The sequence below is a fragment of the Pavona decussata genome, unplaced genomic scaffold, assembly GCF_977016875.1.
Source record: "Pavona decussata unplaced genomic scaffold, jaPavDecu1.1 SCAFFOLD_15, whole genome shotgun sequence".
NCBI lineage: Eukaryota > Metazoa > Cnidaria > Anthozoa > Scleractinia > Agariciidae > Pavona > Pavona decussata.
The window spans coordinates 85,741-102,328 of NW_028145438.1; the positions used below are offsets into that span (position 1 = coordinate 85,741).

The 16,588-nt window shown below is 38.1% G+C and overlaps 2 protein-coding genes, 1 long non-coding RNA gene and 1 pseudogene across 8 annotated transcripts in view; 2 read left to right on the forward strand and 2 right to left on the reverse strand.

Moving 5' to 3' along the window:
* LOC146487519 (uncharacterized) overlaps positions 1 to 9,586 on the forward strand; it is a 31,969-nt gene extending 22,383 nt beyond the window's left edge. The window contains exons 2-3 of the long non-coding RNA XR_014856887.1: positions 5,441 to 9,485; positions 9,527 to 9,586. This is a non-coding gene — a long non-coding RNA (uncharacterized LOC146487519). The remainder of the gene's footprint in view (positions 1 to 5,440; positions 9,486 to 9,526) is intronic.
* The window catches only part of LOC146487517 (caspase-3-like), a 165,602-nt gene that overhangs the window by 59,863 nt on the left and 89,151 nt on the right, over positions 1 to 16,588 (reverse strand). The gene's annotated exons all lie outside the window — the stretch shown is intronic.
* The window catches only part of LOC146487521 (uncharacterized), a 169,459-nt gene continuing 160,848 nt past the window's right edge, over positions 7,978 to 16,588 (reverse strand). For 3 of the 5 annotated variants that reach the window (XM_085084163.1, XM_085084144.1, XM_085084137.1), the window contains 3 exons: positions 11,015 to 11,257; positions 10,286 to 10,363; positions 7,978 to 9,735 (listed from right to left, as the gene is read on the reverse strand). In XM_085084163.1, the coding sequence (XP_084940289.1) occupies positions 9,542 to 9,735; positions 10,286 to 10,363; positions 11,015 to 11,257 (515 nt within the window). In that variant the 3' untranslated portion in view covers positions 7,978 to 9,541. The remainder of the gene's footprint in view (positions 9,736 to 10,285; positions 10,364 to 11,014; positions 11,258 to 16,588) is intronic. The other 2 variants (XM_085084162.1, XR_014856832.1) reach the window with 2 other exon arrangements.
* Positions 11,524 to 15,227, forward strand: LOC146487522 (uncharacterized; annotated as a pseudogene).

The window sequence follows — 16,588 nt, forward strand, 5'->3', positions numbered from 1 at the left end:
CTCATCATGCGTAGTGGTGTTTTCATTGCAATAAAATGTAAAAAGGCTTTACTGAAACAGTAATTTTCCTACTAAACGCCGAAGTCATTTGGTCCGAGCAACGAACAACTGAATCACTAAACATTTGATCAATCTGTAAATGCAGTAGCTGCACAAACACTTACAGTACCTGATGTTCCTTCGCACGCAAACTTTGAAAACTTCCGCTGCAACATTAGTATTTTGATTGCAGTTTGTTGGGAGCTGATTTGTGACTGCCGCGCCGCGCACGTAGTCACTTCAGTTCCGAAGTTGAAAGTTATCTCCCTAGTTTTTCATGCAAACGCTTTCAAAACATGAATTTTTTTTTGCTCGAAATATTGTCCAGTTGGTTAGAAAGTTGTGTTACCCGAATGATTAACAACTTGGCGAAAAATAAGCAACAATTAAAAAATAGGAAATAAAGCAGCAAAACTATACTACAAAAGCGCGTTCATCACAGCAGCGATTCTTCTTTTAACTTTTCACTGCAAAATAAAGCAGTTTTCAGTCTGTCACGAAAAAAAGAAAGCAAGAAAGAATAAAAGTAAGTAGTGTAAGCAAGCAAGTAAGTAAGTAGGCAAGTTTAAGATACCTTTTAAAAGGTATTGGAATGATATACGTGACTATTTGACGCTTGGAGTCTGTCCCAAAAGTCTCCCAGGTATATATAACGGAGCTTTAAGCCAAATGCAGCAGGTGGGTTGCTAGGCTAAGAGGTGATAAGGGGATTAGTTTCTAGAGAAACTGTGGTTCTGCGTTCGTTGCGGAGAGGAACATAATATTTGGTTTGATCAACATAATTGATGAGGTAATTTGGCACTGCAAAGAGATTTGAGTGAAAGTGCTGTAGAAATAGAGAATGCTAAAATAGATTTCTGTTCCATCAGTTGTTAAAAAGCTGGTTAACGCAAACTGAGATCAGTAAGAGGTAATCGTCCAGCTCTCTGTTTAAAATCTTACACAAAAGGAAGTAACCTCACAGGGCACAGGGACACGCAACGGTTCGTCAAGTCAAGTCATCTTTATTTAGGCAGCGTGGACCTATCAGCACTAGCTAGGTTGAAATATCGATCGATGAAAAATCTGTCCGCAAGACCTTGGCCGCCACTAAATTGTTGGTGAGATTTTCCCTCTAACTTTTAAAACTACAGAGAAAAAAAATTCCTTTTGTTTTGGAAGGCCCAAATTCGAAGCTATGGTCATCTAGGATTTTCGGAAAGTCAACAGCAGCTCGTAAATTCGAGGAATAAGATTTTATACCCTAAAATATTCTTTAACAACATATAGGTTTTAGCATCAATTGGACACTCGGAAAAAAATCCGAGCTCCAGATGGGATTTGAGTTTTGTGCTAAAGAATTGAAAATGGGCTATAGGAAACATGGGTTTCGACTAATAAAAGGTTTTATTTTGCTCAAATAAAGTTGACTTACTCACACTGAAGTAGCCTCTTATATTTTCTGGTCCTTCTACCTATTTATTTATCGTAGAATATCCCTAACAACGCTTCGTTGGATTCAGAATTACATCACAAGCGTTCGTTAAGTCTTGGTAACCAAGCGTCCTACTTAAATCCCAGGCGCGGCCGCTAAGCGCGCGAGCGTTAACCCCGAAAAGTAACTGTGTGGGAAACGATATAACCGTTGCTAGGAGATTTCAGCTACCGGCCAATCACTGAGCTGAAAATACAAAAGACATTGTTTTTCAAATTCGTCGGCAGCTGGTTAGAGCAAAAGTGAACGCCTTCCACCCCCTGCTGGTTGCAAAATGTGACAAAAAGATGCCTCTCCCCACAACAAAGGAGTCAAAAACAATTTTAAAATATTAAACATACCTGTGCCTTGGCTTTGAAATATGCTTAGTTTATTAGTTTAATTTAGGCCTTTATTAAACCCGTTTTGAAATCACTGGTGTACCTTGCAATCTGATTGGCTCTCAACAGTGCGATTTATTCCCAAATTTCACCATATTTTGCTCTAAATCGCATCCTTTCTTTAGCCCATCAAAATGGAAATTAAGTAACAAAAATAGAATATTAACATTGACAATGATACTCTGTGATTTCAAAATAGGTGTAATAAAGTGGTAATTGAACTTTGTGTCGTGCAATTTTGGTCTGAAATCATACTTGTGATTTCAAATCAAACTAACGCTGCGCGCTCGTTCGATTTTGAAATCACGCGTATGACTTCAGACCAAATTGCACTCCACTCAGTTCAATTACATTATAAATGTATATTGAAATCAATGACAGGTGTTAAAAGTCAGAACGCAAACCAACAGGAAACGAAGTAAAAGGTTGCATTCATAATATTTTATTTCAAACATTACTTGATGCATTTCAGGCTCTTGCTAGCTCGAGTGAGCTCGAGCGAATGGCTTTAACATCGGATGAATTTGCTGTTCTATTACGGCATTTCAATTACTGACACTTCTAATAAGCTTAGACTAGAGATAAAGCAAGTTACATTGCAACAATAGCAACAAAACAATTTAAATCGAACACTTCCAAAAAACGGCTTCCAAGCGCTGAATTGGAGGATACGTATTTAAAGTAATAATCCTTTTTCCAAACCTGGAAGGGAGTTAGTTAGTCGCTCCATGGCACAGGATTCAAAACAAACAACGAAATAATCCGGTAAAAATAGCTTCAGTAACTATTAAAATATATATTTCTCGAAGCACTCTTGTTTCCAGTTTTCTCGCTCCCGAACTTTGTCCGACAGCTCTTCGTTGCCAGATTTCTAGTGCCCTTTTAGACCCCAGGAGCGGGCACCCTTTTCTTCCTTATATGGAGATGGGCATAGTTTCTTCTTACGAGGTTCGCACGATTGATCGAGTTTGGTTCCTACCCAGGGGGGATTATGAGTTAATGCTCGCGCGCTTAGCGTCCTCGATTACCAAGACTTGACAAACGCTTGCGAAGTAGTTCTGAATCCAACGGCGCATAGTTGGGGCTATTCTACAAGAAATTAATAGGGATACACGACCAGAAAATAGAAGAGACTGCTTCAGTGTGAGTAATTCAACATTATTTGAGATAGACATAACCTTTCTTTAGTCGAAACCCATGTTTCCTATAGCCCATGATCTGATCAGGTCTGAATGTTACAAAATGTCTTTAGGAAGGTCAAGGAACACAGCACTCATCCTCTGGTATATTTTGCCGTGAGATATCCTCGTTGGGTACCTCTGACTTCAGTGACCCTGTTCTAACCAAAATGTTTCTTTTTTTATGATCATCCGGGTGAATGTAGTCCTACTTAAGGGGGACTGTTTAAGGTGACAGTGACTGACGTTTCGACAATTTCAGTCTGCCTTACCAATATAATTGGCCTAGCAGTACCAGCATTTGATCTCTTAAACTGCTCCCTGTCTGTGGCCCGGTTCGTCTACGTTTACATTCGTCAGTAGTAATAGGTTTTGAGCTACATGGATGTTGTAGGGTTGTAGGATCCATGCGATAGTTTCAGAAGTAAGGCATAGTCGCAGTATAGTGACAGGTGTCGCGTTGTTGTTTATGGCGTTAAGTTCATTGTTCTTGTAAGGGTTGCGTCTAACGTTGAAAACGTTGTCTAAGTACTCGTTTTCGTCTGCAAAACTGTCAATTGAGTCACAAACCAGCCGCGCTCGCCTTGTCAACGTCTGTTTACTCGTTACTTTATAAGAAGTAATGTTGTAGGATGATTAGTCTAGAAGTCTGTCAGACTGTTTTGGTTTTCCGTAAACTGTAGAAGAGGTATTTTACCATTTTCCTCGATCTCCTTAGTAAACTGTAAGTCAGCGTTCGGTCTGTTAAGGTGTTTGTGAAAATCGTCGATTTTGTCTTTGTGTTTTACTGTAAAGGTATCGTCCTTCTACCGTAACCAGAGCGGTAGTGTCATCTAGTAACGTCCCACAATTTACGTGACTCTGATGATGACTTCCGCTCAGGATGTCGTTCTCGAAACGTCAGTCAAGGTCACCACAGACAGTCCTCCTCAGGATAACAGTCACCGAGATCGGTGATAAGAATTTACGTACATATAATTGAATATTGACCAAATTTGGTTTGATATGAAATAACATGTTCTGAGTTGTAGGAAACAGATTTTTCCCTTGCAACGGCTTTAAAAGATAGGTCAGATCGACCCAAAGAATCTGGTTTTCTTTAACATGTCAAACTTCCAAAAACTGAAATAATAAAATGGGAATTTCAGTGGAATCCACGGAATGGCTCTTCTCTCCACTGTTTCCAGGTCGAATTGGAATTTAAAAATGTTGTTTTTTTGTGGAAGAGGAAAACCGGAGTACCCGGAGAAAAACCCTCGGAGCAGGGACAAGAACCAACAACAAACTCAACCCACATATGACGCCGAGTCCGTAAATCGAACCCGGGTCACATTGGTGGGAGGCGAGTGCTCTCACCACTGCGCCATCCCTGCTCCCACAATATCTTCCCTGTTATAAAGTGACAGACAAATGGAAACTTTTATAAGTGTCAATCATGACACATGTAACCTTTACTCCCCACCCCTCTCCCCCTTCCCTCGCTCCTTAGAAGTACAGCGCTATGATATAAAGAGGCAAACATTAATACAAAAAGGTTTTAATCTCTTCAAACCTACAGTATTGCACGACCTGATATAATTGAGCGTGAAAGAGAAACTAAAATTTAACATGCACTAAATGCGGCTATGCTATCTTCCTAACAACATCACTAAACACGTTAAAGGCGGCAGATCTTGTATTTTAACAAGAATTATTTGGCAAATCCTATGGACAACTCAGCTGGCTTGGGAGTTAGCTTGGATAAATCATACAAGCATAATTTCTAACATACAAAGCTCTTTTTGGCCGCCTGCAGCGAGATTGACGAGGTGTACCGGCCTACGCAGAACAAAGGAAACAGTAAAACAAAAAAAAACGAAAAAACAAAAAAAAAATAACCAACATTTTTTTAAAGTAAAATATAGAGAAGTTTACCAGTTCACACCAAATGGAGCAGTCCACTATTTCAAAGCGCTGGCAGGTTACTCATTTAGATCAAAATGGGGTTAAAACAGAATCTGGCTAATCTTAAGTTAATATTACTAAGTATGATACGAAACTGCTTGAACAGAATTAAAAACATTTATATTACATTTTTTTACCAGCACTTCTGGAAGGCAAAATAAGTCGGCCAATTTCGCGAGCAAAATTTATCCAAGCCAACTTGAAGCGTAGTCCGTTTTCAAGACTGATTTTTATCGCGCGCACTGGTGGTGAAAATTAGTTCCAAAATCAGGCTGCTTGTGTGAACAAAAGCTCCTCGTTTCGCCGCCGATTAACAGTTAACTACGATAGTCGATTAAATATAAAATTATTTTGCAAAGTTGACTTTTCCGACACTTGTGGGCCCATCTGAAGAAGCTTCCGAGGAGCTCAAATTGCAAACGAAGTTTTTTCAGTTTTCCTTGCAAACGAATTTTTTCTTTGCTCAAACAGAACGTCTGCAACAAGTGCATTTCGATCAACATTTCTTGAAACATGCCGCCTTTGCAAAAAGGCAAGGCCATTCTGAATATGAGGAATGATTAACGAGAGTTCCGAGTTCTATGTCCATATATTCTCCACATTTTCAACAAATAATATGACCAAATAAAATCACTCGAACAAGTTTTACAGTGTTCACTCCTTTTATCACTCTTCCTTATTTTATCGTAAAAAATTTGACCCTTTTTGAGGTTAGGCTCCGACAGGAGAAACAGGGGAAAACTACGTGAGCTATCTGACTTCAACGATCTCAAAAAAGGGTCCTATATATATCAAAAGACTGTAATTATATAGCTACCTAACCGATCGCTATTTCATATATACTGCCATACTACCATATATAAACTGAAAGCATTCCCCTTAACGTAAACTTATATATTTTTTTTTTTTTCACTTTTTCAATTTTCACTTCTTTTTAGCCCCATTATACTTTAAACATATAAAGGTAATTGAAATTAATGTCTTGGCTCTGTTCTATTTCTAATCTGCCATTGATACTTTCATTATTCTACTGTTAAATTGTGAATAATTAACAATTAGATTATGAGCTCGAGATTTCTATCGCGTGATAGCTGATGGGGGCGTAGCCCGAATCAGCTATCACGCATAGAAATCGAGAGCGAATAATCTAATTGTTTTAGTATAAATCTACTAGTCGCAAAACTAAACAAGTAAATTATTGATATCCTCATCGCAGACACTTCGAAAACGCGAGGAAGCAGCCGCCATTTTGTTGAAAACCGCTACTCACTATCTATCACAGAATAGATAGCGAGTAGCGTAGCCAATCAGAGAACGGCATTCGTGATAGAACATTAGTAGATTTATACTAATATATGAAAGAGGGAGCCCATTATTTTAAAGCCTCGCGGCTTATCATAGGCTTCCTCGCCACCTATATCACTATTAAACTTGTAATTTCAGTTATAGTAGCAAAAATAAATTTGGAACTTGACTTGAAACTACCCTAGTTTCCACTAAAACTGTAGCAAATAATATTTACCGGTAGCGAGTTTTCTGTAACCTCTTACAGAACAATTATTGTTGTCTGTTTACATTTGTTTTAGATTTGAACGTTTAACAGCTAACTACGCTACCTTAAGACAGGGCTAAACGTCGTTCTTAACCAGTTAACATTGTTGGATCAGATAATACGTAGTCCAACATTGGATGACAATGTCAGACTTGCCACGGCAACATTCATCTTAGAGAAAAACTTGGTTTTAAGATAAGCTGACATGGGATGCTTAACGTTCCAACTTTGATAGACCAATATATGTTTTACATCTATGTTGGAATGTTTTAGCCAGGCCTTTACACTTTCACTAATATATAGTTACTAACGGTTACACAAGGACTATATACTACAACAAGCAAAAAGTGAATTAAGAACTGAGCAGGCAGAGTTGTTGAGGCCTCAAATGTAATAAATGTCCCTAAATGTAATAATGGTCCTAAGTGTAATAACTTTCGGCCCTAACTGTAATAAAGGTCCTAAATGTAATAACTTTTGGCCTTAAATGTAATAAAGGTCATTGTCTGAGTCCTATCACGGTTTGACCTCATGTATTTAATGAATGAATAGTGATGATGTCATTAGTCAGGCAAATGGCCAAAATTCCCCTTCCTTTACTAATTTTCGCTTTAATTTATTTTGCCAATATCTTATGGTAGCAGCATACAACTGTTAAAACGATCATGCTTCATTGTGCTACTCAAATAATGGGAAATTAATGCGAATTTCCGAAAAATTTGCGTTAATTTCCGCGTCATTAATTTGGTAGTGCGTTAATTTCCTCGACCTTAATTTTCATTATTTTTGCCCCAACTCCAGAAAGGAAAAAGCATTGATTTAGCGGGGTGGAGATCTGCTGGTATTATGGATTCTATCAAAGAACGCTCGAAGTGGCCAGATTCCTATATGCACAAGAGCACGAGAAGTCAATGGTTATCAGACCATTAGCGAACGCTTCTTATCACTTCATTTTTTTTTTCAAATTAATAATACCTTTTGCAAATAGTGTTTGTGTTTAAACAGTCAAATTCTTAAGTTGGATTAGATTGTAGTGTTTGGAAGCTTATTTTCGCAGACTATTCTGTGACTCATTTATCAAAAATAGTGCTGAAGCTTATATGGAAAATCACTAATAAACTGTTTTACTAACTTTCTTACTTTCATTTTGTAGCAGGGACATTACTTTCAATGACTTCTCATGATCCGCCCAATTCCGCGATTTTCCAGGCCTATAAAATTACATTCTCAAATTCCACAAGCGATTTTTCTATGACCTTACGAACCCTGCTTTAAAGAAAACTAGAGAAATGAAGTCAAAAGCACTTTTTTATGTAAAAATTTTAGCCACAAAGGGAAAGACTCGGCAGAAACAATTAAAGACATAAGACAGACTTGACCTCAAGCTAACAGGCCATTGAAGCGCGGTACAGTTTACACTCGGGTTCCCGTGTGACATTTTTCGCATCCATTCGTTCTCAAAGAGATCACAAGGTGAAAAATCTAAATTAAAAAGGCCTTAGTTAAAATTTACTATTTCTGTTGTTACTGCCTAACTAGTGTTGCTTTTGGCCCCTGTAGAATAGGACGTGCAGATTAAAATGGCATATGCGACACTTCATGTAAGGCTTTTATTTCAGTGGGTTCTGAGTATTCAAGGTAAAAATAATGTAATTGGGATAAATTTTGGCCTTCTTGCTTTTGTATAATAAATGCAGTTAAATCTTACATATTTATCAGTGTGATTTCATGTGGAGCAGAACATGTATTACATTCTAGACCTTTATTACATTTAGGGCCGAAAGTTATTACACTTAGGACCTTTATTACATTTAGGGACATTTATTACATTTGAGGCCTCAGAGTGCACCGCAAGGCTCAGTTAATTTCTTAAGATAATTAAAGTTAATTGGAGAACTCGTTTAGTAAAAATTATAGCTTTACTACTCAATGATACGCCACTATCTAACGAAAACTCATGTTCCAGTATATAAGCAAATTGTTCTGTTGCACTGAGCTGCTACATCATTTAAAGTTGCTACATCATTTAAAGTTGTGAAATTTGCATGCAGATAGTTTAACATAACGACTGGTGTTATTAAGAAAAAAACATTTATGGTGAGGCGATCGGGGATCGTTTGCGGCTCAAATTGGGGATCATTTGCAGGCCTGTACAGACCTGACAAGCCCGGCTCTTATATAATCATGTATGTCAATTTCGTGTTTCCATACACAATGTTACTAAAAAATTACACGAGTAGCTTCGAAAACCTTCAGGAGCGCAGTGAAAACAGACGATTAACAAACTGCCTCTCACACTGCGTAACAGTAATACCAGTAGATAATCCTAAACAATTTTTTTTTCACTTTATGGTACATGATAAACAAACATGATCAAACTACCTGTACTACAAAAAGCCAATTCTAAACAAATGGTGTTTTTTTTCTATTTCTTTTTTGTTTCACTTCATGGCACACAATAAAAAGAAGTTCACTTACGCAGCCATTTTTTCTTTTTCCTAGCGGCTGATTAAAGATCGGATGGCCGAACTGTACACTAGGTACTCGTTAGTTGACATTACTGGTTGTTGGCTCTTTTTGCAGCCCTACAATTTGTTTTTGGTAAATCATGATAGATCTCCTAAGATAGGGTTAATAACAAGAACTACAGAAACCGAAGCGGTCTGTCTATCGCCTACATGACGGCAGCTGTAGTCACATTTCTTGTATTGTAAATCCACCAAGACCAGTGAGAACCACTTCTCAAAAACTATGTTAGATTAACACTTTTGGTAACTATTTCAACATATGTACAAATAAAATCTGCTGCTTAGCTTTAAGAAAAACCTTAAAAAGGTGTCGTAAACAATCTTGGACGAATAATAGTTCTAGTACATATTTAAATTTAACAGAAAATTTGTGTGTTGTCTTCTCAAAGAGTTTTTTTCCAATATTGAAATATTAAAATAAAAATGTTAAGCGTACAGCGTACTATTTATAGTAAGTCAGCTGATCCTGGAAGCTCACTTTCCACTAACTTGTCGTAGAGTTCTCCAACACGGAAACAGCGGTGTTGCGCCATAAGGTTAAGGACAACATCACAAGGGTTGGTGGCTCTCTTGTCAAGGAAGCGGATCTGGTTGTAAGACATGCCAAGCTTCTCTGCAAGCCATTTCCATTCATCTCCACCTGAAAGAAAAACGATTCACGGATAGTTTGAGTTATGTAAAGTATGTGTTATTTCAAATTCGAAGTCGACTTTATCTTTCTATTTTGTTGCCACTTTGCTTTCATTTATTCATGAAACTATGAAATGCCAGTTTTAACTCATGCAGTGATCGGCAAAATTAACTCGGAATAGGCCAAGACCATTTCCATGACAATGCTAATCGATAAGATTTATCATATTCCAAGGTTTTTTATTATTATTGTTTTTGATAATTTTATTGAGACTTCACAAATGAAAAACTATTAAAAACATTAAATTTATACATTAAAACTGAAAGCCCTAAAAGAAAAGACCCAAAAGGAAGGAGCGCGGATAGTTATTTCAGACAATAGCAAATCCGGGGGCAAAAGAACTTGACTACTAATTACAGTTAGTTCTACTTAAAAATAAAACGGAACTTCTTGATGGAATCTCTTACATGGTAATAATATAATTTTAACTTTCCTTCTTGAAGAAGAAACTTCTTGGAATTCAGTAATACAGGATTCTGTAGCACACTGTCGCACTTACCACCAAGAGAAAATGTTAATTCCATTCTCTGCTTGAATGGGATGCATCCAACATCAAGGTCTTCCGGCAACAAAGGGCCTGGTTTAGACAAACAGCAGTTTCAATAGACGATACAAAAAGTACTCAGGAGCCTGGACAATTTGCACGCATGGTTTGGGTATTAGTTTGCAGATTGAGATAAATGGTGGAAGTATTTGGAATACGCATGCATATGCTGTTTTGGTTAGCCAACACATGGATTATTTTTTCTCTCCTTGGTAGTAAAATTACCACAATTAAGTTGGCTTGAAGCATAGTAATAGAAAGCAAACAGAGCGAAATTTAAGTTATAACTCTGATTAATTGGACTTAGTGTTCTTGGCACAGCGGAATGCTTAAATTGTGTCATCAAGGAGCGATCACCAGTGTCAATTACAATGTGGCTCAAGACATTTGAGGAATATTGCACTTGACTGACACATTTCTTGGAGTGTGGATAAATTCTAAGGACTTTACCCTTGCAGTTGTTATCATTTACCCCGGGCCTCTACCACGGAATATCGCCAAGAAGGCCAGGACCGCGTTTATAATGTATCTTTCAGAAAAAAGAGAAATTGTTCGCAAAACGTACACTTGTCATAATACGGCGGTGAGCTTCAAATCCGGTATTGGATTTATCTATCATGAAAGGTAAAATAATCAACTTTAAGGGACCTACTTCTATGATCTAGCTATGCATTGTTAACTCACCAGTAGTGCCGGCAGGAGCAATCGTCCTCAAGTGTTTTACTACGTCCATCCTTCTTTCAGATTTCGCAGCATTGGCAAGACATCGGATCCAGCGTTTCGCCTCAGGATCTGGATTTTCAAGTGTAGTTTGATTCAACTGCATACATTCTTGTAGCCGAACAACAACTTCCTTAGCATCACATGACTGAGACTCAATGGAATCAAGAACGCCAGCGGGGAGAGCAAGTGGTGCTCTATCCGTTCCTTCAAAACAAAAATCAAATAAATACTATTTTACAAGGTTGCCACCGATTTCATTGATACGCGACCCTCGAATAAAAACTCCCTCGAGCATTTGGCGATTCGCTTCCGTCAATCATGCGCTCCTTATATGGTGTTATAGGGACGCCGCTGTTGTTTTCAAAAATATGGCGGCCACTGTGTAGCCTGTTTGTTCGACATGGTTGCTTTTTATTCTTCAAGTTTACGTTGGCGAGTGGTGCATTTTGCTCGTGCAGGGGTTGAGCGCGATGGCTATAGCAAGACTTCTGAAAGTGGGGTTGACATTTGTGAAGAAAATTCGGAAAAAATACAGAAATACCTCCACGGTTGATTACCCAGCCCGTACGGGAAAAGCAAGACAAAATATGGACGGTAGGTGAAAAAAAAAATTAAAAAAGAATAGCATAAATCGGCATAAATAAACAAGCATGCAGCAAATGACATTTATCGTCTTTATCATTTACAGCACATGACGTATTGTTTATAAGGAGAGTAATTGAAGTTAATTGAGTAATATCCAGGAGTGTACGAAGATAAAATACAGGGATGGCTCAGTTCAGTACGCAAGAGAGGAAAGACAGTCCGTGTGGCTTCCATCAATCGATGCTCAACCCCTGCACGAGCAAATACACCACTCGACAACGACCGAACAGTCTACACAGTGGCCGCCATATTTTTTTTAAAATAAGAGCGGCATTCCTATAACACCATATAAGGAGCGCATGATTGACGGAAGCGAATCGCCAAATGCTCCCGGGAGTTTTTATTCGAGGGTCGCGTATCAATGAAATCGGTGGTAAAAAGTTAAAAAAAAAAGGAATAAGAAACCAAGTATCGTTTGCATTCTTTCAAAAGATTTCTGTTGACAAAAATATAATGTCCTAGTTTCTCTTTTTTCTTGGATTTATTGAACTCTTCTTCCTAATAACAAATTCAGGTTAGAATTCCGATTGTAAATGGTACGATACCATTTTTTCGCATGCACTAAAACCAAAAACAGTTCAAGAGCCAAGAGCACCTTGGAACACAAGTACACCTGCTACCAGGGTCAATTAAAACAGCCTTCTTTTTTTTCTGTTGTGTGTCCCTTGCTACTTTTTTTTTCGTATTTCTCACTGGAAAACGAAACTAGAGTCTGATCGCACCAGTTAGAAGATGAGGTCTGGTAATAAGCATTAATCTCATCTTCAGGTGGTTGGTGTTACGGTTTTGCGAAATAACACGTGATGTTCTGGTGTTTCTAGACAAGGCATACAAGGCGAGGATTCAGAGAAAGATATTACACCTCCCAGTGATGCAGATCAGTCATTTACAACTGTCTTGGTGGGTTACTCTGTGATAAAACAAATACAGGGACGGAAGCTGGGTAGGAAAGTCGGCCATCGCGTGGTTGTTAAATCTTTCCCTGGCGCAACCACCAACGACATGAAGCACTACCTAATGCCTACTTTTTACAAGAGCCCTCAACAGATCATTCTCTATGTAGGAAAGAATGACCTACGTGACCATTCTCCAACTGTAGTAGCTGAGAACATTGTGGACCTTGCCAGGAAAATCGAAATGGAATCTAACGCCGAAGTTATCCTATCGGAGCTGGTGTCGAGATCAGACAATGTTCCAAATGATGCTGTGAAAGCTGTTAACAAGCGCCTTTCGAAATACTGCAATCAAAATGACTGGAGAATGATTAAGCATCAAAACATTGACAGAAATTGTCTAAATAGGAGCGGACTACATCTGAATGAAAAAGGTAATAACATCCTTTTTAGAAACTTTGTGAATGCCTTAGATAATAGCTCAACGCACTGAACTCCTATTTCCAGGAGAGCCGATCAAACCCCTGCAGCCGAAGAAAATTTTAATTTCTCTTACGTGTCCTCTAGGACTGATGAAATATCTGTAGTGGAAGAGAATTCGAATCTGTCTCGTGAGTCTTCTGCCTTTTTACCTTCAATGCGTGGCTTTAAATTAGCCTCCTTAAATATTGCAAGCTTGCCGAAACACATTGACGAGCTGAGAGTTTTGCTCTTCGACCTATTAATGAGACGAGGCTTGATGATTCTGTGAGCGACGACGAAGTTTACATTCCTGGTTATGATATCATTCGCCGCGATCGTGAACATAACGGTCGATCTGGTGGGGAAGTTTGCATCTATGTTCAATCTAATATAAATTTCCCTTTACGCCCTGATCTAAGTGATATACACCCAGAAAACGTATGCATCGAGATTCGTAAACCTCGATCTAAACCCTTTCTTCTTGCCACCCGGTATTGCCTGATTTCATACCGTGGGGGTCTGGGTACAAGTCTGTGTATTATGGGTTATGGCACTCAACACCCACATAGCCAGAAAGAGCACATCGAACTTTACAACATCCTCAAGTTTGGTGTTAATCAAGCTAATATTAGGTGAGATACAGCCATTCAAAAACTTAAAAAATTTACTAAGGACAAATCGTCCGTCTTGTCCGGCGTTCCATACATTTCTAAGTAAATTTTTTAAGTTTTTGAATGGCTGTATCTCGCCTAATATTAGCTTGATTAACACCAAACTTGAGGATGTTGTAAAGTTCGATGTGCTCTTTCTGGCTATGTGGGTGTTGAGTCCCATATCCCATAATACACAGACTTGTACCCAGACCCCCACGGTATGAAATCAGGCAATAGGCCTCCTAATTCATCGACTGAGATATTTTCTCATTTTGAATCTTTTGTCGGCAAGCTTGACACGGAGAACGTTGAGTTTTACTTAATGGATGACTTTAACTGTAATTTGGCCTCTCCGCAACCTGATATCAACACAGTGTTATTAACAAATATTTTTGATATTTATAATCTTTACCAACTTATAGATGGTCCAACTCGCATTACTAACACATCTTCTACTCTGATTGATGTTATTCTTACAAATTGTCAGAATAATATTGTTTCCGCTGGTGAGTCCCATGTAAGTCTAAGTGACCATAGTCTCGTTTATACTTTCCGTAAGATTTCCATCAATTCACCTAAAGGTCATTCTACCTTAACTCATAGGAAATTCAGCAATTTCGACTCCGCAAGGTTTCGCCTTGATTTTCAACACAAGATTGGGAGGTAAACAGTTATGATGACCCAAGCGTTATGTGGGACACTTGGAAAGATTTATTTTTCCAATGCGTTGATAAGCACGCCCCACTGCGCACAAAACGCATTCGGGCATCTAAATCACCCTGGATCACACCTCAGCTGAAGAAAAAATGCATTATAAAGATGTTCTCAAAGTGAAGGCCATTCGTTCCGGAAATGCATGTGATTGGTTGATGTTTAAAAAATGTCGCAACGCTGTAAACAATGAAATCAAACAAGCCAAGGAACAATTCTTCAAAAATGCGTTGCGTGAAAGCGAAGGTAATTCCCGTTTGACTTGGCGAATAATTAACGAACTTCCTTCGAGAAAAATCCACAGCTCTTCTGTTAGAGAGATTAAATTAGATAACACTAGCATTAACGATCCTCGGGAACTTTCGTCTGCTTTTAATGATCATTTTTCTAGTATTGGAGTGAAACTTATCAATGCAATCCAGCAGAATGGAAACACTCCATCTTACCTAGATTATGTTATGGATACTGAACATAGATTCGAACTCAAAACCACTGACTGCTCAACAGTCTTTTCTTTATTATCTAAACTTTGTAAATCTAAAGCGACGGGCCTAGATAAAATCTCGGCACGACTTCTTCGAGAGTGTGCTGATCTAATCGCAAGTTCTCTTTGTGCTATCTTTAAATGATCTATTGTATCCGGTGTCTTTCCTACTGAATGGAAATCCACAAAAGTAATTTCTTTATTTAAACAGGGAGAACGTTCCGATTTAAATAGTTACCGCCCTATTTCTATTATCCCTGTTGTGGCTAAGGTCTTTGAGCGAATCGTATACAATCAATTTTACGAATATTTAACTGTAAATAATCTGATTTCCTGTAATCAGTCAGGGTTTCGTTCCCTTCATTCCACTGCTACTGCCTTGCTCGAAGCCACAGATAATTGAGCTTTTAATATAGATAAAGGTAATGTTAATGCAGTAATTTTTCTTGATTTGAAGAAATCTTTCGACACCGTCGATCATTCTATTTTGCTATCTAAATTAAAGGCTTTTGGTGTCGGAAGCAACTCGTCTAATTGGTTTAAATCCTATTTGGATAATCGTATGCAGAAATGCTTTGTAAATGGCTCTCTCTCTCTGATAGCCAACCTTTAACTTGCGGTATTCCTCAAGGTACTATCCTTGGACCTCTTCTTTTTCTACTCTACATAAACGATCTACTGAACTGTCTTGTTAACGCACATCCTAGAATGTATGCGGACGATACTCATTTGACCTTTGCCAGTAACGACGTTGCGCATCTAGAAGAAAATATGAACGATGATCTAAATAAAATTACTGAATGGTTAACGGCAAATAATCTCACTCTTAATAGGTCAAAGACCGAGTTTATGTTGATTGGTTCAAGGCAAAGGTTAAATACTTTTAACAGACTCCCGTCCTTTACTATCGACGGTAATTCCATAAAACAAGTAGAATTTACGAAATCTCTTGGAGTATATATAGACGAAAACTTAACTTGGAACATACATATCGAACATATTTCCAAAAAAATTACTTCCTGCATTGGCATCTTAAAGAGAAATGGGTCTTTTGTTCCTTTCGAAACGCTCCTATGCATCTATAATACTTTAGTTCAACCTCATTTCGATTACCGAGTGTCGTATGGGGGAATTGCAATAAATCTCTTTCTATTAAACTACAAAAACTACAGAATCGCGCTGCACGTATTTTAACCTCTTCTTCATATGATGCCAATGCGGATGATCTCTTTAGACTTGGCTGACAAAAACTTTAACTTCAACGTGATCTAAAAACAGTCACCATGGTCTATAAATCTCTCAATGGTCTCGCCCCTGGTTATTTGAAATCAATGTTTACTAATGGTAGTACAATACCTACCTATTCTCTTAGGAGTTGTGAGGGCAAACTAGCTGTCCCACTCCCCCGCAGCAATTTTCTAAAAAACAGTTTCAGCTACAGTGGTGCGTTGCTGTGGAACAGCTTACCTATCAATCTGCGGCAAGCACAATCTCTTGCTAGTTTCAAATCCGGCTGTAGAGGTTTCCTCTTCGATAATGATTAATTAATTCACACGGCATTTTCATAAGATAAGACTTATCCGCTCTTTGAACAACCGGGGCCTGATGTTTTACCCGTGGATAAATAAAGTTAAATAAATAAATAAATAAATAAATAAATAAATAAATAAATAAATAAATAAATAAA